Source organism: Camellia sinensis, chromosome 11 (assembly GCF_055761805.1).
Source record: "Camellia sinensis isolate YWXY chromosome 11, ASM5576180v1, whole genome shotgun sequence".
Taxonomy (NCBI): domain Eukaryota; kingdom Viridiplantae; phylum Streptophyta; class Magnoliopsida; order Ericales; family Theaceae; genus Camellia; species Camellia sinensis.
In genome coordinates this window covers 155,062,946-155,088,814 of record NC_138971.1, presented here as the reverse complement: position 1 = coordinate 155,088,814, position 25,869 = coordinate 155,062,946, and the positions used below count along the sequence as shown (strand labels likewise).

Below are 25,869 nucleotides of genomic sequence, written 5' to 3'. Positions count from 1 at the left end.
GACCAATTAACCTAATTGATTTTAGAAAATTAAATTTAATATATTATTTAAAAATTAAATTTACTGTTATACCTTTATTTCTATTACATATATATAGGAAAATGAGTGAGACTCCTTTTTTGGAGAACCTCCACGACCTCCAAAGTAATCCACACCACTCATAATGTGTGGGGCCCACATCATGAGTGGTGTAGATCACTTTGGGAGTTGTGGAGATTTTCCAAAAAGGGAGTCTCTATCATTGTTGCATATATATATATATATATATATATATATTAATCTTTTGTGTTAAAAAGGAAAGATAAAAAATTCATGGGAATCAAATTTTGGATAAATTTTTATATGATTTTTTTTTAATTTAGAAAATATTTCAAAAGGAGTTCAAAAATTACTTCAAATTCGGAATTCTTCAAGCATTTCCAAAGGATGTTGAATTTTTCAAATATTTCAAAAGAAATACAAAAAAAAATTAGCAACTTTTGGCAAATGTACAATTTCAAACTGTAACACTCAAATGTAATACTTCAAAAAAAACTTTTTAACGTATTTTTTCCAAACAAAACATTCAAATATAGTATTCTAAAAAAACTTTTTAATATAACACTCTAATGTAACAAAAAAAAATTAAAAAAAAAAGTCCTCATTATATTTTTTTCAAAAGTAACAATCTAAAAAAAAATGTGAGATTCTTCAAACCATTCCAAAATGAGTATAATTTGATTAAAAAAAATTTTAAAAAAATCCTTAATATACTTTGGATAAATGTGTAATTTCAAACTGTGAGTGTTATGTTTAGAAAAAGCACACTAGATAATTTTTAATATTTTTGTATGTATTATATTGGAACGCTACATTTTCGGATTTGAGTGTTATGTTTAAAAAAAAATACACTAATAAATTTGTGTGTCATATTAGAGTGTTACGTTTGAAAAAAATACGCTAAGAAGTTGGCGTGTTACGATGCTACGTTTGAAAAAAAAAATACACTTAAAAAGTTTTTTAATGTGTTATATTGGAATGTTACATTTTTTTTTTTTTTATAATGTGGAATTTATTTTAGAAAAAGAAAAAATTTAAAACCTCTATAATATAGATTTTCTAAATATGTAATTTTACATTTGAAAAAACTCTCTTTTATTTCTAAAAAATTAAATCTAATTATAAGTGACTATTATTTTATGTATTTTTCACTTTAATAAGACCTTTAAATTCATAAATAAATTATAGATAAATAAAAATACAACTTAACAATTTACAAAATTATATTTTAAAATTATTTATAGATATTCCATCCAAATATTTAACTTCTGTCTTTAATGTATTAACTTTTAATCTACGACAAACAGCAAAACAGCACCTTTGTACCAGGCAACTTTCAGACTCCGTTTGTTTAGGGTTATAACGAGGAGATTGTAATTGATAGTGAGGTAAGACTATTACATGGAGTGTTTGTTTTGAAAGATGGGAGAGGAGACCCCTAGTAAAGGCCTTAAAAGGAAGATTGGAATGAAAGAAGTAGAGATGATATTAAAAAAATAATGAGAGGATTAAAAATTTTTTATTTTTTTTATTTTTTATATATTGAGAATTTTTTTTAAAATATTAATGTTTAATTTTGTATATTTTTTATTTATTTTATTATTTTATATAAAAATAATTTAACAATTCTTATGTTAACAACTATCATCAAAATAAATACAATTTTATTTAATCCCCTCACTAACAATTCCCCCACTATTAATCTCCTCACTATCAATCCCCTTCATTTTATCTCTGAAAACAAAGAACTTACTTATATAAGACTTTACTAAGTCCAAGTATGGCATACACAAAATAATTTATCTTTTTATCTTTTTTTTCATCACATCACTTCTCTATTTTTTTACAAAAAAATAAAAAATACACTTATTTAAATCATCTCAAACTCTGCTCAACTTAAATAAATCCTAAAAACTGAATTAAACATAAATAAATTGTAATTTCTGAAAACTCTACGAGTTAAAAAGGGACTCAATATAATTTATAGAGAATTCCTTTGTATTAAGCCTTTTTACATTAGCATATGATCAAAACACCCAAATAAAGAAACCACAGAGACTTCAACACACCACCAAAAAAAGCCATTACAGAGAGAGATCATACCCAACACAAATGGCAACAAAAAACATGCCCTCATATAAGCTTTTACATTTTATATATTACTTCTGTTAAAAAAAATTAAAAAAAAAAAACTGAAAATGGGTCTTCTTCTCCTCCTCCTCTCTAATGGGCTCTCCTAATAATAATATTAAACAGAATCCATTGATTTTCCTTCCCTTTCCTTTCCTTTCCTTTTCTTTTCTTTCTTTTCTTGGGGTGGTGGTGATGGAAGATTGATTAAGCAGCTGCCACAGTGCCTGTACGGAAAGGATAGTCTCGGGCTTTGTTTGGAGAGGCGGATTTGGATTTCCTCTTCTGATCTTTTCTCAAAGCTTTCATGGAATCAGAGACATTCGATTTCTTCTCTTTTGTTTCATCTATCTCTATCTGTTCTTGTCTGCACTCTTCACTACAGAATGGTGTGTCCCCTCTGCATAAAATCAACACCACATAAATCTAACAATCAGTACCAAATCAATATACAATAATGTCCTTTGGTTGCTAAGAAAAATGAAGGGAAAGTGGAAAAAAACCAGTACTTTGAATATTAGAATGTCCTGTATTTGAAACCCAAAAGGCCTTGAAATCTCCTGAAACAAGATCTCAATTTTCGGAAGCTAAAATGATAAAAAAAAAAAAAAAAAAAAACGATTGTAATTTATATGACTATTTTATGATCCTCAGTTTTCTTAGCAACCAAACAGGAAAAGGAAAATATAAACGAAATTTCGTTCATTTTTATGGTCTGCGTCCTGTATTTGAAACCCAAAAGGCCTTGAAATCTCCTGAATCCAATAATTTTTAACGTAGACAGACAAGATCTCAATTTTCGTGAGCTAAAATGATTAAAAAAAAAAAAACGATTGTAATTTATATGACTATTTTATGATCCTCAGTTTTCTTAGCAACCAAACAGGAAAAGGAAAATATAAACGAAATTTCGTTCATTTTTATGGTCTGCACTTGCAAATTAATATTTCGAATCTTAAAATGTCCTGTTTGGTTGCTAAGAAAAATAAAGTGAACAAATTAATATTTTGAATCTGAAAATTTCCTATATTTGGATTCTGGAACCCGAAAGCCTTTTACTCTCCCGAGTCCAATCATTTTTGACGTAGACCAGATCTCAATTTTCGGAGGCTAAAATAACCAAACAGAACGATTCCAATTTATATTACTATTTCATGCTCTTCAGTTTTCTCAGTAACCAAACAAAGTGAACGGAAAAGGAAAAGGAAAATAAAAACGAAATTTCGTTCATTTCCATTTCTGGCCTGCACTTTGGTTACTCTAAGAAAAACCCAATTGGTGCAAGTCATACTTTTTGCATCAAAATCACCTAATAGATTGAAAAAAAGGAAAGAAAAGCTTGAACAATAAGCAAAACTTTCCGGGAAAATTCGCCATTCCCGTGAAAACAGGACAAAATAAAACTAGGTTCTCAAATTCAGGAACAGATTGATGAGAAGATGAGAGAGAGAGACAGAGAGAGAGAGAGAGAGAAGGGACAAACCTGTACATAAAAATGTCTTTGTTATCACCGAGGGGTTTTTTGCAAAGAAAGCAAGCGTGTAAGAAATGGGGTTGATATTCCTCGAATCTTCCACCATCATAGAACCTTCCAGATCTAGGAGACCCAGAGAAGGATGATAGGCTTCTCATGCTTCCTCTTCTGTGCGAGCCTGCGTAACAGAGAGGCCTGGAAAAGAAAGGGTGGTTGTGGTGATGGTGGTGATTGTTTCCCGAGAAACCAGCCTCCATGTCTGCAAGAGAAGCAAGACCATCGTCGTCTTCGATGAAATAAGGCCTTCTAGTTGATGTAGAGCCCATCAATTTGAGCTCGGTCATTTGGGTAGAGAGAGAGAGAGAGAGAGAGAAGGTGAGGTGAGGTGAGGTGAGGTGGGGGGAGAGAGTTTGGTTATAAAAAGGGGTTGGTGAGGTGCGTCTGATGAATTGGAGAGAGAGAGAGAGAGGGAGAAAAGTGTAAACCACGGCGGGTTTGGGGCACCAAGGATCCTCTAGAGTGAAATTTTCCTAAAGTTTCCTAGAGTGCTACATTATGTGGTTGAGATTTACTGACAAGTCACATCAGAAAAATTGATGTGACTTGCCAGTAAATCTCAACCACGCAGTGTAGCACTCTAGGAAACTTTAGAGAAAAATCACTCTAGAGGATCCTTGCTCGGTTTGGGGAAGCCGTGAGAGTGAATCTATTGGCCAAGTACTAGTAGTATCAGAATCTCTTTCTCTCTTTTGCAATTTGAATTTTTAATTATCTTATGGCCTATTTTGGCCACTGGAAAAACAAAAATCAATTTATTTGATTTATTAACCTTTTTTTTTTTTTTTTTTGTATTTTTTCCTACTTAGCCTCCGTTTGAGAAGTGGGTTAGCTTTTTAGTTTTTTTAACTATTTTAGTCTGGGCTAAAAAGTTTGATTTGGGAAGAACTTTTTGATTTTTTGGCTTTTTTGACTTTTTGTTAGAGAAGAATGTAATGATTATGGGTTGGATGTGATATTTTATTTTTTGTGACTAAAATAACTTATTTTGTCTTTTGTGATTAAAATAACCAAAAAAATCTCGTTTAGCTCTTACCAAACGGAACTTTAATATTTTAAGTAGGGATAGTTAAAATATTAAAAAAATAATTTTTTCCCTACTTAAAATAGTCACAGAAGCAAGTCTTTGTGATAGTTTGCGTATCATTTTTTTAAATTTTTTTTACTTATATTACAAAAAAAAATGTAAAAAAATTATAGAAGTAATGCAATTTAAATAAATTGGTTATTTTTTGTATACTGATTTTTTAAATTATTACAAAAAAATATATAAAAAAAGTTAAACATAATATGATAATTTAGGGTGTTTTGGAAAGTTAGTTAAAATTATTTTTTTGACTTTTTGACTTTGTTTCGTGAAAGAGAAAGTGGGTTAAAAAATGCGAAGTGGTTTTTTACTCATCTCCTAAAAAAGGCCTTTGTAGTAAATAAGCTAATAAACAGTTAGAGCATCTCCAATGGAGCTGCTATTCAGCCTACCAAAGCTAAAATTTGACAAGAATGGCAAAAAGAGGATCTCCGATGGGCTGTTATTCTGCTTGCCAAAGATAGCAGATGCCATATCTGTTCTCAAATTTGACAAGTTAAATAGCAGCTCCCAAACTTGCTAGATCAGCAAACATCAACAAATTTTTTGCACCAAATTCAGTTCAAAAAAATAGAATTGAAACAATAAAAACCCAATTTTCATAATCAAACCAAATTTTCTATTTTGTTGCCAAATTAACAAATTTCAGAATGAATTTGACAAACCCAAATTCGGTTTCTCTTCATTTTTTATTTTTATTTTTTGATCATTGATCACCAAATCAGTCGATCCAAATCATATGGTATGCATTCACAATAAACCAAACCAAACCAAACCAAGATCAAATGAAGATCATATGATTTGGATTTGGATCATACCATATAATTTTTTTCAGTTCTTTGAAGATCATATGCATTCACAATAAACCAAACCAATTTGAATATTATCACAATAAACCAAATCCAAATTGGCTTCAGTTCTTTGAAAATCAAAATAAAATAGATGGATGAACAAAAATTAAACCAAAAATCAAAATAAATAATTAAGAAAATTTTAGCTAACATACCAAATTGTGTTCTTTGAAGATCCTTCTGGAGATACTTGAGTTCTTTGAAGATCCAATTTGAATCCATCGCCAGATTTGAGTTTCAAAAATCGCGATCACCTCAGATCCACATCAATAACTAGAAAAATAAAGAAAAAAATCAAAGTATATATATATATATATATGAATATGTATATAGATGGAGATCGTACCAGAGAAAGAGAGAAAATAAGGGGCGATTGTGTGAAGGTGAAGACTTGAAACCAAGGACAGAGCGAGAGAGAGAGAGAGAGAGAGAGAGATCAGAGAGTAGACAGATCGTTGAAGACTTGAGCTCAATCACAGAGACATAGACAGAGAAAGACGTTTGGATGATGGAAGAGAGTGAGAGAGAGAGTGAAAACAACTTCATAGAGAGAGAGAGAAAGAGAGACATTTCAATCATGGAGGAGGAGAAATGACTGGTTTGAGGAGAAGGAAGACAGAGAGAGGGAGAGAAATAGTGAAAATAGAGAAATTGGGAAGATAGAGTGAGAGAGAGAGAGAGAGAAAGAGAGAGAGGGGGATGGTGAATGATTCTAAACGGTGCATATCAACCATTGAAGTTTTATACGTGGACTTTGGAGATGCTCTCATTCTGTATAAAAAAAGTCGTTGTGCTTTGTTTGATTTAATTTTTTTTTCCTATTTTTCATTTTTTTTTATTTTTTATATTTGTCTAGTTGGGAATAATATAAATATATAATTATTTTTTACAAACAGGTAAAAAAATGTCACAAAAGACAAAAAATAAATAAAAATAAAATCACAAAAAAACTATATCCAAACAATACCTACAAACTTGGAAGCAAAGTTGGTTGAGATTTGCCAAAATAACAAATGACCATTGGAGCACCATTGCTATAATTTGGCAAAATAGCATTATTTATTGCCAAATTATAGTAATAACAATAGCATTATAGCAACAATGGTTGGAGATGCTCTTAGATGGTTGGTTAATTTTGACTTTTCAAAAATAATTTTTAAATTTTAAATTTGTACTATTTTTTTATCTTTATTTTTTTAATATTTTGATCAAATTTTTTTATTTGTTAAATGCATAGATTTACTTTAAAAAAAATTTGTGATTTTTTTTTTAAATTTTAATAAATACAAAAAAAATGAAAATACATTGAATTAGGAAAATTAATTCTACCTCTTAGTTTGAGTGTGTTGTTGGGATTTTTATTGATAAATCCTTTTTGGAGTTGTTATAACCCATTAGGTCCACAAAAAAAATATTATAACCTGATTAGTCCCATATACTTTTCTTTTTATTCCATAAGATCCATTTTACTAATTTTATATTTATACCTGGACTATTATGCCCTTATATATATATATATATATATACATATATATATTGTGTTAATACACATAACACGTTGCCATTTTTTTCGTTGATTTAGTTTTGGTAGTTTCTATCTTTATCATCATTCTAATTCAGATGGATACGTTTCAATCATCATGCTCGTTCGAAGGCTTTCAAGTGCTAGGGTTTCATTGTTGCTGTTGTAGTATGGTTCGGTGATTTTCGAGTGAAGACGACGAATTGAACGGTGTTCGGTTTTTACATTTTCTGGAGTATAACTAGTTCAAATAAGTTGTTTTCGAGTTACAGGACAATTATAGGTTTGCCTGATTAGGTTAGTATATTTTTTATCATGAATACATGTTCAGTTTATGTTTTGATTTGTATGATGGATCAGATGTTCTGTTTTTTTATGATATGGATCGGATTCTCTATTTTTTGATTGATATGGATCGGATGCTCTGTTTGTTCAATTATATGCATTTTACGTGGTCCTATGGAGGGGAGATCATTCAGATTATGTGAAGAATGTGGATGTTGTCATTTTACTTTGATGTTTGTGTAATGAGGCTATGTGTGGGTGATATAATTCAGAGTACATGTATCAATGTGAATGTGCACATCTTGTTAATATTATGTGAAGAATGTGGATGTTCTCATTTTTACCTTGATGTTTGCATAATGAGGCTCTGTGTGGGTGATATAATTCAGAGTATATGTATCAATTTGAATGTGCACATTTTGTTAATTAATATTATGTGAAGAATGTGAATGTTCTTATTTTACTTTGATGTTTGGGTAATGAGGCTCTGTGTGGGTGATATAATTCAGAGTATATGTATCAATGTGAATGTGCACATCTTGTTAATATTATGTGAAGAATGTGAATCTTCTTATTTTACTTTGATGCCTGCTCAATAAGGCTCTGTGTAGGTGATATAATTCAGAATATATGTATCAATGTGAATGTTCACATCTTGTTAATGTGAAGTTATGGAGGGTTGCTTGCATGTTGTGTAATGTCACCTTAATGTGGTGGTGTCATTTTGAAATTGTTAAATGTTTTATGTTGTGTAAAGATAGTGGTGATAATTTTCATTATGGATTTAGCACTTGCACTGTACACATAGGCATCTAATTTTGCACAATGTGAATTTTCATATCATTTTGGATTACTGTTGATTGTTGTATTGTTGTATTTTTACAGGAGATGGATGCCTTTATGATGTTGGTGTGTACTTATGGTTGCAGTACAACTGTAATAAATGTTGCCCGCGCATTGTGTTATTCGCGTTTGGTGGAGTGCTTGTGTGAAAAATGGGTTGAGTTGTCTGCCGGTTCTATTTCATTGTTCTGTCGGCTACCTAGGATTAATATGTGTGATTTGGACAATGAGAAAGAATTTCAGAACATGTTATTGCTTGCTAAATCAATAGGGGTACAACATGTAGAAGTTGTCGTTGAGTTGAAAAGTGATATTGGTCAGTCGAGTAGCTCTGTGTCGCTACGTGTGGAGGGTGAGGAAGAAATTGATGCATTACGGAGATTTTGCCACCATAAAGAGAAGGTGTTGTTGTCAGCCCCTTGGGCAAATAGTATTACGTATGTGGGACAATGGTTTGTTGGAGGTGCACAAGAATTTCGTGATGTTTTATGTAAGTATGCCATCCAATGTGGGTTTCAGTTTACGTATGTCAAGAATGAGAGGACAAGGGTTACTTCTGTGTGTGCAATGCGTGAGGACAGAGGCTGTTTGTGGGCTATACATTGTAGAGCACAACGAGCAAATGTTTTTTTCTACATCAAGAGTTTTACTGATGTGCATAGTTGTGGTACGGATGTCCGAACATCGAAGAATCCGCGAGTTAGTTCGGATTTGGTGTCGAGTAACATATCTGAAATTGTGAGGGACAAGCCATTGACTCGGCCGTGTGAGGTGGTGACTATTTTGAAGAGGGATTATGGGCTAGATATGAGTTACCACGTGGTATGGTTGGGCGTGGAGAAAGCGAAGGCTGTTATTCATAGAGATCACTCATTATCATTTAACCAGTTGCAGTGGCATTCGGATGCTGTGATGCGTTACAATTCGGGGAGTTATGTCAATATTGACTATGATACGAGTAATCAACAGTTTTGTCATTTTTTTGTATCATTCGCTGCGTGTATGTCTGGCTTCAATTCTTGTCGACCTTTATTATTCCTAGATAGAGCATTCCTTAAAGGAAAGTACAAAGGTCAGCTACTTACGGCAACGACGAAAGATGAAAACAATGGTTAGTATTTTTTTTAGCTGTCTATTTATCACGACCCAAACCTGCCCCTATGGGTTTAGTACCGCAATCGGCCAGTAATCCAAGATTACTGAAGGCCTGCTTAACAGTAATACAGTAATACAGAGTACAGGGGCTGGCGGAAGCCAAAACAATAATTAAAATATGTCCAATGAGCTGTGACAGTCTGTATGCAAAAAGACTTTTCATATCATATACACATATACAATCAGTACCAAAACAGTATGTACAGTATATACAATCATCCAGATCAGGGACTTAATCCCTATTAAGACAATACAGTACAAAAACATTCAGTCTATACAGAACATAAACAAAATGGGAGAAAACTAAAACACCCCAAAAGTCCTAGCTTGACAGGCTCGGAACCTCGCAGTGAGGCACAGTGGTTGGCTTTGACAAAAAGGAGTTTAACCCACGCTCTTACCTCCGGTCTAGTGCCTGAACACCTACATATATATATGAGCAGTAAGCTAAAGCCAGTGAATAACATAATGCGTAAAGAGGTTAAGAATGAATGTCTTTTCAGTATAGAAAACAGTCGATTGATTCAGTATATTAGTCATTCAGTCATAACAGTCATATGTGGTAAATCCAATAGCAGAACAGTACAGTAAACAGTAGGTCTTGAAAGATCAAACAGTCAACGATGGCCATCGTAACAGTAAACAGAAGTTCCAAGATAGGAACTGACAGAGATCTCTGTAACAGTAGCAGTAACAGTAACAGTAGTTGTTAAGGATGCCACAATATAGTTCAGAATAGGGGACAAACATTCATTCAGTTAACAGTAAACAGTTCAGAAAACAGTTCAGTTGATCATTCAGAAAATATTCATTTTCGAATATATCTTTACAACATTGTTACTCACAGAGTTCTGGGCTACAGATAAGCTAGTACGCGTCCTCGGATGCCAACCCTACACAGTTACAGAGTGAACACACACTAAACTACACAGTTGGAAAAAATAATAACTTAATCCCTAGTTTGCCTCAGTGTGGTTCTACATCAATATCCTCATTAAGATGCCTGAAACTAGGCTTAAGAATGCCTAGGATGGAATGAGAATGCAAAGATACACTTTAAAAATATTTTCAGAATTTTCAGAAAACAGAGGTCTCGCTCGAGCGTGATTTTCCCCGCTTGAGCGTACAGGCAAACAAAATACTTTGCTCGAGCGCGAGTTACCTCGCTCAAGCGGACTGTAAAACATGTCAAAAATACTGGATGTGTGAAAATCACGCTCGATTTGGGCCCTCGATACCTGCCCGAGCGTGTGACACAAGTCCTCGTTCGAGCGTCCAATACCACGCTTGAGCAGACTGTAAAACAGTGTAAAGTGCTAGATGCACGAATTTCACGCTCGAGCGCCAGTCACTCCGCTCGAGCTTGAGTCCAAAATCTGGAATTTCCAGATTTGAACCTTAAGTTCAAAAACAAGTTTTAATGTACCAAATTCGATCATTTTGGGCTAATTTTCTTGAAAACACTTCAAAACTTATAATATAACATATTTCAAAGATCAATTTGAGAAGTCAAAACCCAAAGGTAGTTCAATTAAACACAATTCAAACCAAATTTCAAGAACATACTTTAAATGTAACATGCATGGATTTAAACAACTCCAAGGCTTCAAATACTAGCTCCAAAGAGCCAATTCCTACAAAATCAAGATGAATTCATGGACTAGAACCAAAATATAAACATGCATGTAAGATTTTCTATGGAAACAACCTTAAAACTTCACAATATGTACATGCATGCATGATACAAGCTTCAATTCAACAATTTAAGCTAATACTTGACTTCAATCTCTAACTTCCATGAACCATGCAACATAAGACTAGAATTCATAAATAAGAAGGTAATTATCCTACCTCAGGTCTTGGATTACAAGTGTAGAGGCTCAATTATGCAAATAAACCTTCAAAACTTCTAATTCTCCAATGAAATCAAGCTATCCCTCTCACTCTCTCACTCTAGTCGGTTGCTCTAGGAAAAGAAAAGGCTGAAGGAAAGTCTAATGCTAACATAAATGAATCAACAAAAGGGTCCTAAATTAATCCACTAAGTGGCAAAAGAGCAAATAATGCAACTTGTGTAATTTAACTTATTTTAATCTATTTAATCATACCAAATCACATCTCAAATAAATATGCCATAAAATCACATAAATTATGATTAACACATATCACTAATCAATTTCAGATTCGGCCGCCGATAAGGCCTTCAATTTGCAGTTTAAAACATAAAACATGAACAGATAGTTTAACAGTCGAACAGATAAAGATGCACTTAAATAGATACAGACAATCAATCAGTTCCAGATTTTAGTCAATTCAGTCGATTATCATAATCAGTCTCAGTTTAACAGTAATCAGTGGTTAATTAGTAAACAGTGGTGAGGGTTGTCACACTATTCGTATAAATATTCACATTGATTGGCATAGTGTGGACATATGATAGACGGTTACACAGTGTGTTGTACATTTACACTGGTGTCAATGTTTACATCAATACCAATTGATGTGAACAACAACATAATATGAGTGATTGAGAAATTAATAGTACTGTGAACATTCACATTAATACACATTGATATGAATGCTTACATTAGTGTCAACTAATGTGAGTTTATCCATTAATGGACATTACTGTGAATGTTCACATTATTGATGTTTACGAACCCAAATCCAAAAACAACAATAGTAACAGGGCAATGTAGATATAAACATCCACATGACCTGTTTCCTTCATATTGTTTTCTATTCACTTTGGAATATTGTGAACAGTTGTTAAATGGTGTTGTGTTGTAGGTTTATTTCCTGTTGCATTTACGATTGTTGATTCAGAGACCACGGCCAATTGGTCGTGGTTCTTGCATGAACTTGGGAAGGTTGTCGATGCTAAGCGCCAAATTACTTTTATTTCGGATCGTAATCTTGGTCTGTTAGAAGCTATGCCAAAGGTGTTCCCATCCGCTCACCACGGTTATTGCTTACAACACTTGAAGAGCAATTTAAGAGACCGGATGAAAGGAGTTGATAATGGATTTAGGGATCACCTAGTTAGTTGTTTGGATGACTGTGCTTACGAGCCAACTGTGGTAAGATTCCATGAAAAGCTTGCGAAATTAAAAGAAGAGGCTAAGCAACGAGCACATAATTTTTTTAAAGGACTTGGCACCTCAGCACTGGGCAAATTCATACATCAGGTAATAGTAGTTTCCTAATGTATTCCATTTGTCAAGTTTAGAATCGTAGCGATGTGAATTTTCAGTTATGTTTTGTGGCAATGTGAAATTTCATATTCAATTTCGTATTGTACAATGTTTTGTGATGTTGTGCAGGGGCATGCGTTATGGGGAGATGGCATCCAATGCGGCAGAGTCATTTAATAATTGGATTAAAGAAGCACGCAATCTTCCTATCACTCTAATAGTGGACACAATTCGTACGCAGTTGATGCGGCAAATGTCTGCGTGGCAAATGTCTGCATGGTGTGACCAAGCAAACAAATAGAATGAGCTTATTTGTCCTACATTCGAAACAATGCTTATGGATTCGTTTAATGACAGCATGTTTTGGCAAGTTAGCAAAGCCAATAAGGATGTGTTTGAAGTTCATTCGATGCCATCTGTTACAGTTGATATTGCCAAGTGTACATGTTCTTGCTTCAAATGGCTAATCAACGGTTTCCCATGTGACCATGCTGTGATTGCTATTCAGAAGAGCCGCTACAATCTCAATGATTATGTGGAACATTACTTTCATGTAGAGACATATCGTATAGCCTATTCGGGTGCCATATTCTCTATACTATCGGTGGAAAAGCCGTCTTTTGATCCCACAGACTTTACTATATACCTGCCAACTGTGAAAAGACCACCTAGAAGGACGAAAAAGAATAGAATCCCCTCAAGGGGTGAGAAACTGAAGCAAATAAGGTGCGGGAGATGTGATAAGTTAGGAAGTCATAATCGGAAATCATGCAATGAGCCGATATAGGATGCACATTTTTCAATTCAACATTGTGTTTTACATTGGATTCTTATATTGATTTTTCAAATAAGATTTTGTTGTGTTGGCAAACATTGTATTGCAATAAGATAACGTTGTGTTGGCTAGCAAAATAATGGTTTGGCAAACTTAGTATTTGATTTGTGTTTTTTCTTTTTCTTCTTGGGTACGAAACTGATATTTTGTTAAAGCTTTAATGATGAATACTTGATGTGTACATTCACACTTTTGTAAAAGAATCATATTATATGAAAAGTCGCATATGGGCTTAACTTTTTTACATTATTGTTGTCAATGTTGACATAAATATTAACTGTGATGTGAACTTCCACATGCATAGAGATTGTCATGGTGTGAACATTCACAACTGTTATGAATAAGAACAAATATGAATATTCACACGTGTATGTTATCCGTAATGATGTCATGCAGACACTGTGTACATTCCTACACAAAACATGTGTATTACAGAAAAATTGGGTTAAAAAAATCACATAAATTATGCTCATCACAACGCAGCAGTATGAATATCATAAGTGAATATGAACATTCGCATCAGTGGTGCAACTGTGAATATACACATTTGTAAAACATTAGTGCATATGAATATCATAAGTGAATGTTCACATTTGGCAGAGAAGAATAACATTTACAACTGTTATGAGTAAGAACAAATGTGAATATTCACATATGTGTATGTTATCCGTAATGATGTCATCTAGACAAAGTGTACATTCTTGCACAAAATATGTGTGTTATAGAACAATCGGGTTTAAACAATCGCATAAATTTCACTCATAGCTACACAACAGTATGAATATCATAAGTGAATTTGAACATTCACATCAGTGTTACAATTGTGAACATTTACATCTGTAAAACATTAGTGCCTATGAATATCATAAGTGAATGTTCACATTTCGCAGAGAAGAATAACATTCACAAGTAAGAACAAATGTGAATATTCACACATGTGTATATTACCCATAATGATGTCATATAGACAAAATGTACATTTCTGCACAAAATATGTGTATTATAGAACAATCGGGTTCAAATAATCGCATAAATTACACTCATAACAACACATCAGTATGAATATCATAAGTGAATATAAACATTCACATCAGTGATGCAATTATGAACATTCACACCTGTAAAACATAACAACACCAAAGGTAGATCAAAATTCACAGCTGACTTTTTCCCATTAATAGATGTTGTATCACTGTTTTACAATCAGTTGTTATGTCAAAATGGCAAAGCAATTGATATTAACATTCATATCGAGTGTTGGTTAGTTTGTAGGTGGACCCCCCCACTTATAGGTTTTAATAACACTATGATTCTTTTGATTCAAAAAACTGTGTACTAACAAATCTCGTAGTCCACACCATTCAGAACTAGTGAGGCTGCCCATGATTTCTTCATGGTATATGTGCGCCCCCATGATGTAACATACTGCAGGCCTGCAATCCACTATGTAAATGCAAAATGGTTTTGATTAGCAGTTGACATGTATGTTTGCATAATGGTTATGAAGGATTTGTGAAAAATGTAGTGAGGCTTACGAGTCGTCGCCTTGCTGAAGACAGACATCAACTGATATGATTGGTTGTGACGGGTATTGGCCTGCTAACTTAGTGCATAGCGGTGATGACTCGCCAATAACGCGCACAATGTTCTCGATGTACTTCCTTTGTGTAGGGAATTTCAAATTAGGCACTAACAAACATATATGTGTATGTACATTCATTTAACGCATGACAACAAGTCATATTTGTGTACAAAAAGAGCCACTTATAACTTCCTGTGCTTGGTCGATATGCAGGTCATGTATGTCTGTCCTTGAGCGCAATGAGTTGTAATGCCTCCACAAATTATCTTTAGCATCATACACAACTATTGTCCAGTGAAAGTCATAGTGCAATGGGAATAGTAGGTATCTCTCTCCTTGGTAGTTTTTGACATGTGCATCAATGTGTTTACTCCTTTTGCGAGGATGGTACTCTTGTATCACTTTCTATACACAATGGACAAATAATTAATGGTCTGTGAAATTTCACATTCACATTACAAAAAATGGAATGATAGATTTTACCAAACACATGCTCGTGAAGATGAATGATGCTTCATCTGAAGTTGGGTTGACCACCTCCTGTTGTTCATGTAATAGTTTGACATATGCATCTATGAGCTGCACAAGCATAGGGTCATATTATATTATTTGCGGTGGGTGAACAATGGGTGTCTGTGGCTGTAAGTGTGTGTCTGTGTCTCTATGCATATATGCATAAAGAGTGAATCATCTTCATAATGGCATATATTGTTGTGTATCGATTCCTCCTTGATAAGGTTGACAATGTCATCAAAATACACATGTGTAGCTTTTGAGTCTCCTTTCCACACAAGCAGCCTGTGCATTTTAAACAAACCAATGTGAATATTAACATTGCACAGTTTTGAACAAATCAAATAAATAAGCACAGTGGTGAATATTGACAATTATGGAATGTGAATGTTGACATTAAGTGTTTGTACAGTCACTTACTCATCGCTTCCACTCTTTTGTAAAGCCTGAACCTTTTGCTTGTCTTGTTTAGACATCTTACTCTAGACTTTGAATTTGTTGGTCAAGGTTAATTTTTTTGGGTGCTTCGCTGGTGGGTGTTTGTCTACATCTTCAACCATTTCGACTGTATGGGGCTGTTTTTGGCTAGGTAAGTTTGGGTACTGGAAGTCAGGCAAGCGATGTTCTTTTTGATCTTTTTCCTTTATACGCTTCACCCTAGAAGGCAGGCTGAGATTGTGTTGCATTAGGCTAGGGGGTTGCTTCTGTGCTTCAGCCTGTGTGACACTGTGGACTAACTGGTCATCATAAAGGTCCTGAAGAATTGTTTTCTCGCATTCTAAGTTGATGACTAGCTGCGTTAAGCGCTTAATTTCTTCATCCTTTTGCTCCATGCACTTTTTTATTTCGGTATTCATGTTGGGTGGGCTTGACTAGTTGAACAATTTATGTTCAAGATCAGCTATGACTCTTGCCCGTAACTCTCATGAGAATTGAAGGTGTTTGTACTTTGCTTCCCATTGCCTTATAACGCCCCAAGCCTTCCGGTTTTCTTTGATAAGCACATCAATGAAATATTGTTTTGTGTTTTCTATGACATTAGCTCTCTCATCATGTGGGCTGGTAAACGGAATGTGAATGTCCTCATTACTATCCTTTAGCTCAACTCCATACCCAAAAAATTGGGAGTTGCTGCCATTGTGTTGTTCTTCCTTGATGTCAGATAGGTTAGGAGATTTTGTGGCTGGTTTATAAATTCCGGGCTCCACCTTCAATGTTGTACGCCTGAACTTTTTTAATTCTGTTGGTGTTGCAAAGAGTTCGCCGGCATTAACTTGAAATGAAAAAATTATGTTACTTAACGTAAATATTTGGGTGGTGTTATAATGTGAATGTTTTGATCAATAGTTGAAGGCCCTACCTCATTAAAACCAATATCAGCCAAAGAGGTGTTTTTCATCTTCTTTTGTAAAGTAGTCAGATCCCACTTAACACAACGAAGAAAGGCATTGGGCTTGTGAGGTTGTAGGATGGTTGTGTGTTCACATAACCAATACTTCAATAAAACAACAAAGACATATGTTATTTAGTATTTCCATAGTCATGTCAACAGATGTGAACATTAATAACAGTGGCATTGTTGTGAACATTCACAGTATTATATCATGATGTGAATATGAACATTCACATCAGTGGTACAGATGTGAACATTCACATCAGTGGTACAGATGTGAATGTTCACGGTTGGCTTAGATGAACTACACTGAAGGGTATGTTAATGTTATTATTTGACGACATGGTTACTTACCATCAATAACATGACACAGCCGGTGACTTTTGCCGGCTTTTTGTCGTTTTGGGAAATCGAGGATGTCAACATTGTTCTTATTTGCTTAGCCCAATCATATTCTTACATGCTTTCCAATGGGACTATATGTGCGTAGTAGCCCCATCCTATTGTCTCATCGCTTGTTGAGAAAAAAAGTTTTTGGCAAGCATATATGCAGACTAGTCGGACGACTTCTTCGTTGTCATCTTTCTTTTTGCCTTTCAATGCCTCGGTCAAAAAGGTGCGCATCCATTTTGAAGTCAACCGGTTGTCATTTTTGCACCTTTTGTTTATAATGCCAGTTTTTGGTTTCGTACCATATGATATGTCCATCGGCTTCATGCCACAGTCCACACCAAAAATCAACTTGATGTCGTTGTCGTTGTCGTGTATGTTCATCTTCTTCTCCCCAATGTAGAAGGCATCTTTTGAAGCTTTGTACATTTGTAGGACATGTACGACAACATCATCGTACTTCATGCATTTGTCAAGGTCGATCTCACTGTTTCTCAATGCATCTAACAAATGCCAAAAATGTGTTTGTTGTAGGCAGCCAAGCTGTGCTTGTGTGAATTTGGTGTTTTTCATTAATTTCATCAGTTCGGTCATGTTAGATCTGTAGTTCATACGTCGCATGTCAACATTGCTGCTAGTATTTGCTTGTGGGCTTTCATCATTGACATGGTACTCATCTCTTTTTTTCTTTGAGGTTTTCTTCTGTGCAAGATCTGCAAATGGAGCATTTAAAAAAAATTAAGTCAAGGCTCAACTGATTAGCATAGTGGAACGGATGTGAACATTCACAGCATTGCCATTGATGTGCATGTTCACAGTTGTGTGCATGGGTGTGAATGACCACAGTTTGTATATGGATGTGAATATCCACATCTGTACATGGATGTGTATGTTGACTGTGTCAGCACAAACACAATGTACATATTGTGTGAGTGTGTAAAAATCAATGTATTTTCATACAACCATGAACAACATTCAAGAACATGTGAATGTTAACACAAACATATAAAAGGATGTTGTGAACATTTACCGTCCTAATTTGTATGCCAATCCACATTCTTACTACGATCATGCAATGCCAATCTTATAAAATAACCTCAAAATTGAAATACAATTTGAAACATGGGATAACAAAAGTAATACATTTCCTCTAAACATTTCCCTATGGAATAATTCAATTATCCAAACATTTTCAATCAATATGAATGTTCACAGCTTCCAACAACAACAACAATAGAATTGGCAAAACATTTTCAATCCATGTGAATGTTCACAGCATTGAACAACAACACCAATAATATTTGGAATAATTTGAATATCCAAACATTTGCAATCAATGTGAATGTTCACAGATTTCAACAACAACAACAACAACAGAATTGGCCAAACATTTTCAATCCGTGTGAATGTTCACAGCATTTAACAACACCACCAATAAAATCTGGAATAATTTGATTATTCAAACATTTTCAATCATTGTGAATGCTTACAGCTTTCAACAACAACAACATAAACAATTTGGTTTGGCCAACATCTTTCCAAACCATTTGAATGTTTACAGTTGTGAACACAACATAATGACAACTGTAATGTTTTTGACTGAAAAAATCAATATAATTAGGGATTACGATTGAGGGATTCAGATTAAAGGTTAGGGTACGAACAATATGGACTCCTATATATTTTATGAATACAAACAGGGGATATTTGTGAAAGTTCACAATGTTGTTTATTGAAAAAGAGATTTAGAGCTTAAATACACGAATGAGTAGAATGCTTACGTTTTTTGCCCATTTCGACGGTTGCGTTGTCACAAATAGTCGTCGAAGGTGATTTTGACGAAGGTAGACCATACGGATGTTCAACAATGGTGATTCCATGATTTCGGCGACCGACGGCGTGGGGACGACGAAGAAAATGATGAGATAATGCAACGATGGAAGAAAGATAATCTTCTGGGTGTTGAGGCGATGTGGAATTCAGATTTGGATTTCTGGAATGGTAGAGATACTGTGCGTGATTTCCTGCGCAAGAATAGAAGGGAAGATAGACGGTTATTACATTCAAAGAGAGAGAGAGGCGCGTGTTTGTTCGAGGATTTTTTTGGTCTTTTGGTATGAAATGGACCTAATGGAATATTATAAAACACTATGGGTCTTATGGAATAACACTCTTACATAATGGATTTATTGAAAAAACACCATGTGTTGTCTGGTTATAGTTTTAGAAAATTATTCCATACCCATTTTTAAAAACACTTTTCAAAATACTCACTTTTCAATATTATATGTCACATTATTCAATTCAAACTTTTTTTTAAAACTCATAGCCAAACAAATTTTTTACACTCAAATCATAATTCCAAAACTCACAAACTCAAAATACAACTCTATTATCAAATCATAATTCTAAATTTTTACCAAACGCAATCAACAAAATTTATAAATATTAATAACTAAAATCATAATTTTTTATAATATTATGTAATAATTTTTCAAAACTTCCCCTCCGTAGTAATTTTCCCAAAATATATATATATATATACACGTATGAACAGAATAATAGTGATCGGATGCCATTAGACAAATAAAATCAAGCTAAAATTCCTAACTCGCCTAAAAAAAATTGTGGGTTAAATGGAGAATGAGTTGGTTTGGTATAATTTTTTTCAAATTATAAATTAATAATAAAAAATAAAAATATTTTTTATTTAATTTTTAAATAATTATTTTTAATTACATTTATTTCATAAATTACAACGCCAAATACTCTATTCTAAATTCTTAAAATCTACAAATTATAGGCACATTTACTTATTTTTAATTATATTTATTTCATAAATTACAACGCCAAATACTCTATTCTAAATTCTTAAAATCTACAAATTATAGGCACATTTACTAATAAATCATATATTCATGATTTAGTCTTATAATTATTTTCATAAACCCATAAGAGCGGGAAGTTGAGATTTGGAATTTTTTTTGGCCAAAATAGGTATAAAAAAATAAAATAAGCTTTTTAGCCTAATAAAACAAAACATCACATCCTAATCTATAATCATTACATTCTTTCTCTCACAAAAAGTCAAAAAAAACAAAAAAGTCCTTCCCAGACGTGAATTTTTAGTCCCAGTATAAAATAACCAAAAAGCCAACTCACTTTCCAAATGAACCTTAAGTCTAATTTCATATTAAAATCTCCTAATTAAAAGCATCCTTGCATTTGGAAACAAAATAAGATAATAGTACACACATTAAAATAATCTCTCATTATAATATTTTAAGCATTCGTTTGGCATGCCAAAAATTCTAACTTTTAAGGTTATTTTAGCTCCAAAAAAATAAAATTGACAAAAAAGTCAATAAGATAAAATGTCATATCGAAACTACAATCATTTCATTTTTGCTTTTACAAAAGTCAAAAAGCCTATCTCAAACAAGACTTTTTAGTCTCAGACTAAAATAACTAAAAAATTAAAAAGGCAACCCATATCCCAAATGAACCCTTAGAATGACATATTTGATAAAAATTTAATAAGACAATATTTTATAAATGTCTCATTGTCACATTTTATAGAGAATGGCACATTGATAAAAGTTTAATAAGACAATAGTTCACAAATAAAGCATACCTACATTTGGAATCTCCAAAAATTAGTGAAAAGATCTCATAGTGTACATTTTTAAATTTAAAGTCTCATTTGGTAACATCACTTTTTAGCTTAAAAGCTAAAAAGTTATTAAAAAAATCAAAAAACCAATAACTTATACTAAAAAGTCAAAGATTATCATTTCTCTCTATTTTTTGCATTTTTTTTGTAACAAATTAAAAAATTATCCCAAATATACTAATTTTTTTTACATCATATTTTAACTAAAAAATTAAAAAATTACTAAAAAAAGATTGTTCCAAACAAGGCTAAGTGTTTAAAAAAAAAAATTAATGAAACTTTATGATACATATTTTTTTAAGATGAGACTTCTAGATAAATTTTCCAAAATGGGTGTACCAAACAGCAATATGGATGACATTTTAGTAATATAATTGAAAGTTAGGGGGTAAATTTATGGGCAAAGAGATGCGTGTTGGGTACACCTGCTCTTCCATCCTCCGACCCGGTAGGCCCAACTCGCGACCTAACTGCACACGAAGATTAGTGGGTCTTGGGACCGTGACGTAGTGTCCAATAGCAAGAAAGTGAGATTGATGAGTTTACGTCGGACGATTAAAAAAATATGATAAAAAGTGTTAGATATGATTATGTGGGATTTTAAGATTAATTAGTAATTTTTTGCACATCAAATGCTTCATCTCAGGGGTTTAATTTTTTAATTGAGTTTTGAATTTTGAGTTGTATTTTAAAAAATAAATTGTTAAAATGAGTTTTGAAAGTTAAAAATGTGTTAGGTTATAAATTTTGAAAATAGTTTTAGGATAATTTATAATTATTTTTATTTTTTTATTGATTGATGTATAGAATGTGAGAGAATGAGAGAGGCGAGAAGAGAAAAAAAACAATTGATTGATTTATTAATAATAAAAAAATTAAAAAAATAATTTTAAATTATATTTTAAAAATATATTAACCAAAACATGTTTTTTATTTATTTTTATTCAAATCATCATCTGAAAACCAAAAATAATGCTAAAAATTCTAAAAATTCTATTAAATATCTTAAATAAATGTGAGAACCACATAATATAAATCCTATATAAATTCTACACTCATATAAAATATTTAATAAAATTTTTAAAAATTCTAACATTTTTGGAAAACAAAACCACACTGTTCGATTTTCCTTCACTTCCCACTTTTTATTTTTATAACTTATAAATTTTTTTAATGTAAAGTGCACAAACGGTCTAAAGCCGTCGCTATTCGGCAGCTGGCCCACGCTCCTCTATGCGCGTCGCCTTTACGATATCACTCTCCATCTTTGGGACCCCTCTCTCTCTCCTCCACAAAAGTCCTCGGTCCACATTCTTGCCTCTCCAAGCCTCTGTTTGGCAAGTTGATTTTCAGGATTTTTTGGCTATTTTAGCCACAAAAAACAAAATAGGCTATTTTAGGCATAACAAACAAAACATCACATCCAACCTATAATCATTACATTCTTCTCTCACAAAAAAAGTCAAAAAATTCAAAAAGCCAAAAAATCCTTCCCAAACCAAGCTTTTTAGCCCAGGCTAAAATAGCCAAAAAAGCCAAAAAGTCAAAAAGCCAACCTACTTCCCAAACCAAGCCCAAATATATTTTGGATTTTTTTTTACCCCCACAATTTTTAAAGTGATTTACATTATTTATGATATGTAGAATCTATTGATATATGTATAGAGCTCACGTCGTCATGAGTGGTGTAGATCACTTTAAGATTGTGAGATCTAAAAAAAAAAAAAATATCTCTATCATTGTTGTATATTTTCAACCCACCTTTTTTTATTCTTCTATCATTTTCATGTAAGGTTTAGAGACAATTCAGTGAGTTTTTTAAAAAATAATTACAAATGTATAAAATTTTTTAAGAATTTAATTATTAATATTTATAAAATCTATTACTTATGGGTAATTTATTTTCTAAATCTACACTTAATTGTATTTTCTCCTAAAATTTACATGTAAGTAGAGATGCCCAAAATGGGTTTTGGGTTTGAAGAATTTTTTTATTTATAATTTTATTTTATAAATATGACAAGTTTTGTAGCGGAAATTGAAAATTTAATCTGGTTCTAAACTTACATAGAGAATGTAGTTTATTTTTTCCTTTGTAGTTTTTTTTATAAAATTTACATGTAGATAGAGAGGGAACAAAAAACTCAAACTCAAAAAGTGTATGACCCAAATGAAATGGATTTGAGGTTTGATTTTGAAATGGTAGGGTTGAGTTTAAGGCCTGTTTGTTTTCAGAGGTAGAATAGAGGGAATTAATAGTGAGGGGATTGTTAGTGAGAGGATTAAGTAAAATTGTGTTTGCTTTGATGAAAGTTGTTAATGTAGGAATTGTTAAATTATTTTTATATAAAATAATAAAATAAATAAAAAATTATAAAAAATTAAACATTAATATTTAAAAAAAAATTCCCAATACATAAAAAATAAAAAAATAAAAAAATTTCTAATTCCCTCACTATTTTTCTAATACCATCTCCACCTCCTCCGTCTCAATCCCCTTTCCAACCTCCATTTATATCACCTCCTCCATCCTAATCCCTTCCCCAATTCTACAAACAAATACAACACTAAAGTAAGAAAAAAAGTTAATTTGTTGGCTTATTTGGATCACATCAACTCTTTATTTTTTTGATATTTTTTTTTTAAAAAATAAAAAAATTAATAAGTTAGTTTTTTTTTTTTTCCTTTTTTTTTTGCTACTGCTGAAATTAGAATGAAAGTTGGAGAAGCATAACCCTCAACAAAATCGAATTTAGAAGTTAGCCTTTAAATTTTTAGAGAAATTGTATTTAAACCAAGTGATTAAACGAATTGCAATTTTATGAAAGTGCAAGTGAAAATAGTGTTATGTTTCACAATTTCATTTGCAGATTGCGATCACCTTCATTTTAAAATTGTAATAGAACATCTCTATTGCATCATTCAAGAATTAGTAATTATTCTTTCTAAATTTAAAATATTAATAAATTTTCATGATTATTTCATAACTCTAAGATGATGTAATGGACATCCTGCATTATAACTATGACATGGAGAGGATCAGACACATGTTCAGTTGCATCTCTATAAAAATACAATTATTTTAAATCGTTCTTATTTATTTTCTCATTTTTTTATTGTTTTGGGAAAAAATTTTCTGTTTCTAAAAAATACTGTTACGACTTGTTGAATTGGGAAATTATTCAATATTTTCGGAGTACCTCGTGTCTATACTCTCTAACCAATTATCATTTAATATGTTCCATCATATTCTTCAATCACCCAACACAATACCTCACCTACTCTACCAATCATAATATTATGAAATATTATGTGTCCATACTCCAAAATTACTAAATAATTACCCTCTTGAACTTTGGCGTGCAATAAGTTCTAGAAAATTGATTTGAGAATCCAACAACAAAGTCAAAAGATTTGAGAAGTTTAAAAGAAGTATTCTAGATTTTCAATATCTGTCTCAAACCGAGTGGGAAAAACACGTTATAAGTTAGTGCAAGATAAGTTAATAATAATTAAGCTTGTGATTTTATTATTAAGAACTTTGAATTTAAGAAATGGTGAAATTTCACTACTGCTTCACTTTGAATTTTCTTAAGAGTTAAGAAAGAATATAGCCTTCTTATTTTTCACAATCTTATATATAGGTTTGTGTTTTATTCAAGGTATCACAACAGCAGCTATTTATCATGGCGGTGGCAAATTGCAATATAATTTCACCATCTTGTGGTTTTATTCAGTAAATGATAAATTACAAATATACCCTTCGAAATTTGCTTAAAATACGATTTATCTTCTGTGATTATGAAAATTACATCTCGTCCTTTGAAATTTATAATTTCATAATAAATAACCACTTTTATTAATGAATAATTAAGTCAATTAACAATTTTTAATGATGTCAAAAATTTATTTTAATTAGCAATTCATGTAATTTTATCATTGTGTAGAAGAGCAGTTACGAATTTCATTTTTTCTAGTTAATGTTGTAAAATAAAAAATTCTAACAAAGAATGTTTGTAATTTTTCAAACCACAATTACAAATCTATATTTTTAGAAAACCTTAAGGAGTCTATTTGTAATTTACCTATTTTTCATGTAAATTTGTGTATATATGTGATTGAGAGGGTAGACATTAGATGGAGAGAAGGAGAAAGATTGTGTAAAAGTGGAGGAAATATTTTTTAAATTATAAAAAATTATTATTAAACCTTTTATATCTTGTGTGTGTCTGTGTGTTTTTTTATTTTTAATTTTTTTAACAATAACAAGGATATTAAATAAAATAAAAAATTACAAAAATGCTATCTAAGTATGGAAAAAAAAAATTAAAAAGCTGGAATCAAAAGAATTAGCCTTTTCCAATTTACAAAAATATTATCGATCATGAAATTTTATCTTAAATCTTATCCTGAAAAGTGAGCACGCGGTGTAGATTTAAAAGTAAGGGATATGGGCAACACCTAAAATCAACATAGACCAATGATTTTTGAGTAATTTTTTAAATAATTTTTTTTTGAATTTTAATTTATCATTTAATCCTTGTCATCCACAAAATCAAAATGGTGAGTGGAATTTGCTTATTTATTTTGGACGGTTGAAATTAAATTGCTGATAATACTATTATTATTGTCCATATTTTGAAAATAAGAAAAATATTATGGTGTGTACTCTTTTACGGGTGCATACTATATGCACAAAATATTAAATTTCATCACAAAATGTGCAAGGAGAACGTTTGTGTAAAAGTGGAGGAAATATTTTTTTACATTATTATTAAACCCTTATATCTTGTTTTATTTTTTTAAATAACAATGATATTAAACAAAATAAAAAAATTACAAAAAT

General features: G+C 32.0%; 2 protein-coding genes across 2 annotated transcripts; one reads left to right on the top strand and one right to left on the bottom strand.

Moving 5' to 3' along the window:
- Positions 1-1,998: 1,998 nt before the first annotated feature.
- On the bottom strand, positions 1,999-4,139 carry LOC114280950 (FCS-Like Zinc finger 2). Its single transcript, XM_028223359.2, has 2 exons — positions 3,653-4,139; positions 1,999-2,569 (listed from the first exon to the last, which is right to left on the bottom strand). Exons 1-2 carry the CDS (start codon positions 3,985-3,987, stop codon positions 2,377-2,379), a joined length of 528 nt encoding a protein of 175 aa, XP_028079160.1. The 5' UTR covers positions 3,988-4,139; the 3' UTR covers positions 1,999-2,376.
- A 4,194-nt stretch (positions 4,140-8,333) lies between these two features.
- Positions 8,334-13,424, top strand: LOC114280947 (uncharacterized). Its single transcript, XM_082895573.1, has 7 exons — positions 8,334-8,812; positions 8,951-9,246; positions 9,331-9,399; positions 12,234-12,523; positions 12,609-12,631; positions 12,767-12,916; positions 13,013-13,424. The coding sequence occupies exons 1-7, from the start codon at positions 8,334-8,336 to the stop codon at positions 13,422-13,424; spliced, it is 1,719 nt and encodes a 572-aa protein (XP_082751699.1).
- Positions 13,425-25,869: the final 12,445 nt, after the last annotated feature.

What these genes read in the sequence shown, in the direction of transcription:
- LOC114280950 (XM_028223359.2), bottom strand. Translation starts at nt 3,987, where the DNA reads ATGACCGAGCTCAAATTGATGGGCTCTACATCAACTAGAAGGCCTTAT. An exon ending in AAAGACATTTTTATGTACAG is followed by an intron (nt 2,570 to 3,652) that starts GTTTGTCCCTTC and finishes GATTTTATGCAG; the next exon opens with AGGGGACACACCATTCTGTA.
- LOC114280947 (XM_082895573.1), top strand. Translation starts at nt 8,334, where the DNA reads ATGGATGCCTTTATGATGTTGGTGTGTACTTATGGTTGCAGTACAACT. An exon ending in CAATGTGGGTTTCAGTTTAC is followed by an intron (nt 8,813 to 8,950) that starts GTATGTCAAGAA and finishes TGATGTGCATAG; the next exon opens with TTGTGGTACGGATGTCCGAA. An exon ending in CAATATTGACTATGATACGA is followed by an intron (nt 9,247 to 9,330) that starts GTAATCAACAGT and finishes TATTATTCCTAG; the next exon opens with ATAGAGCATTCCTTAAAGGA.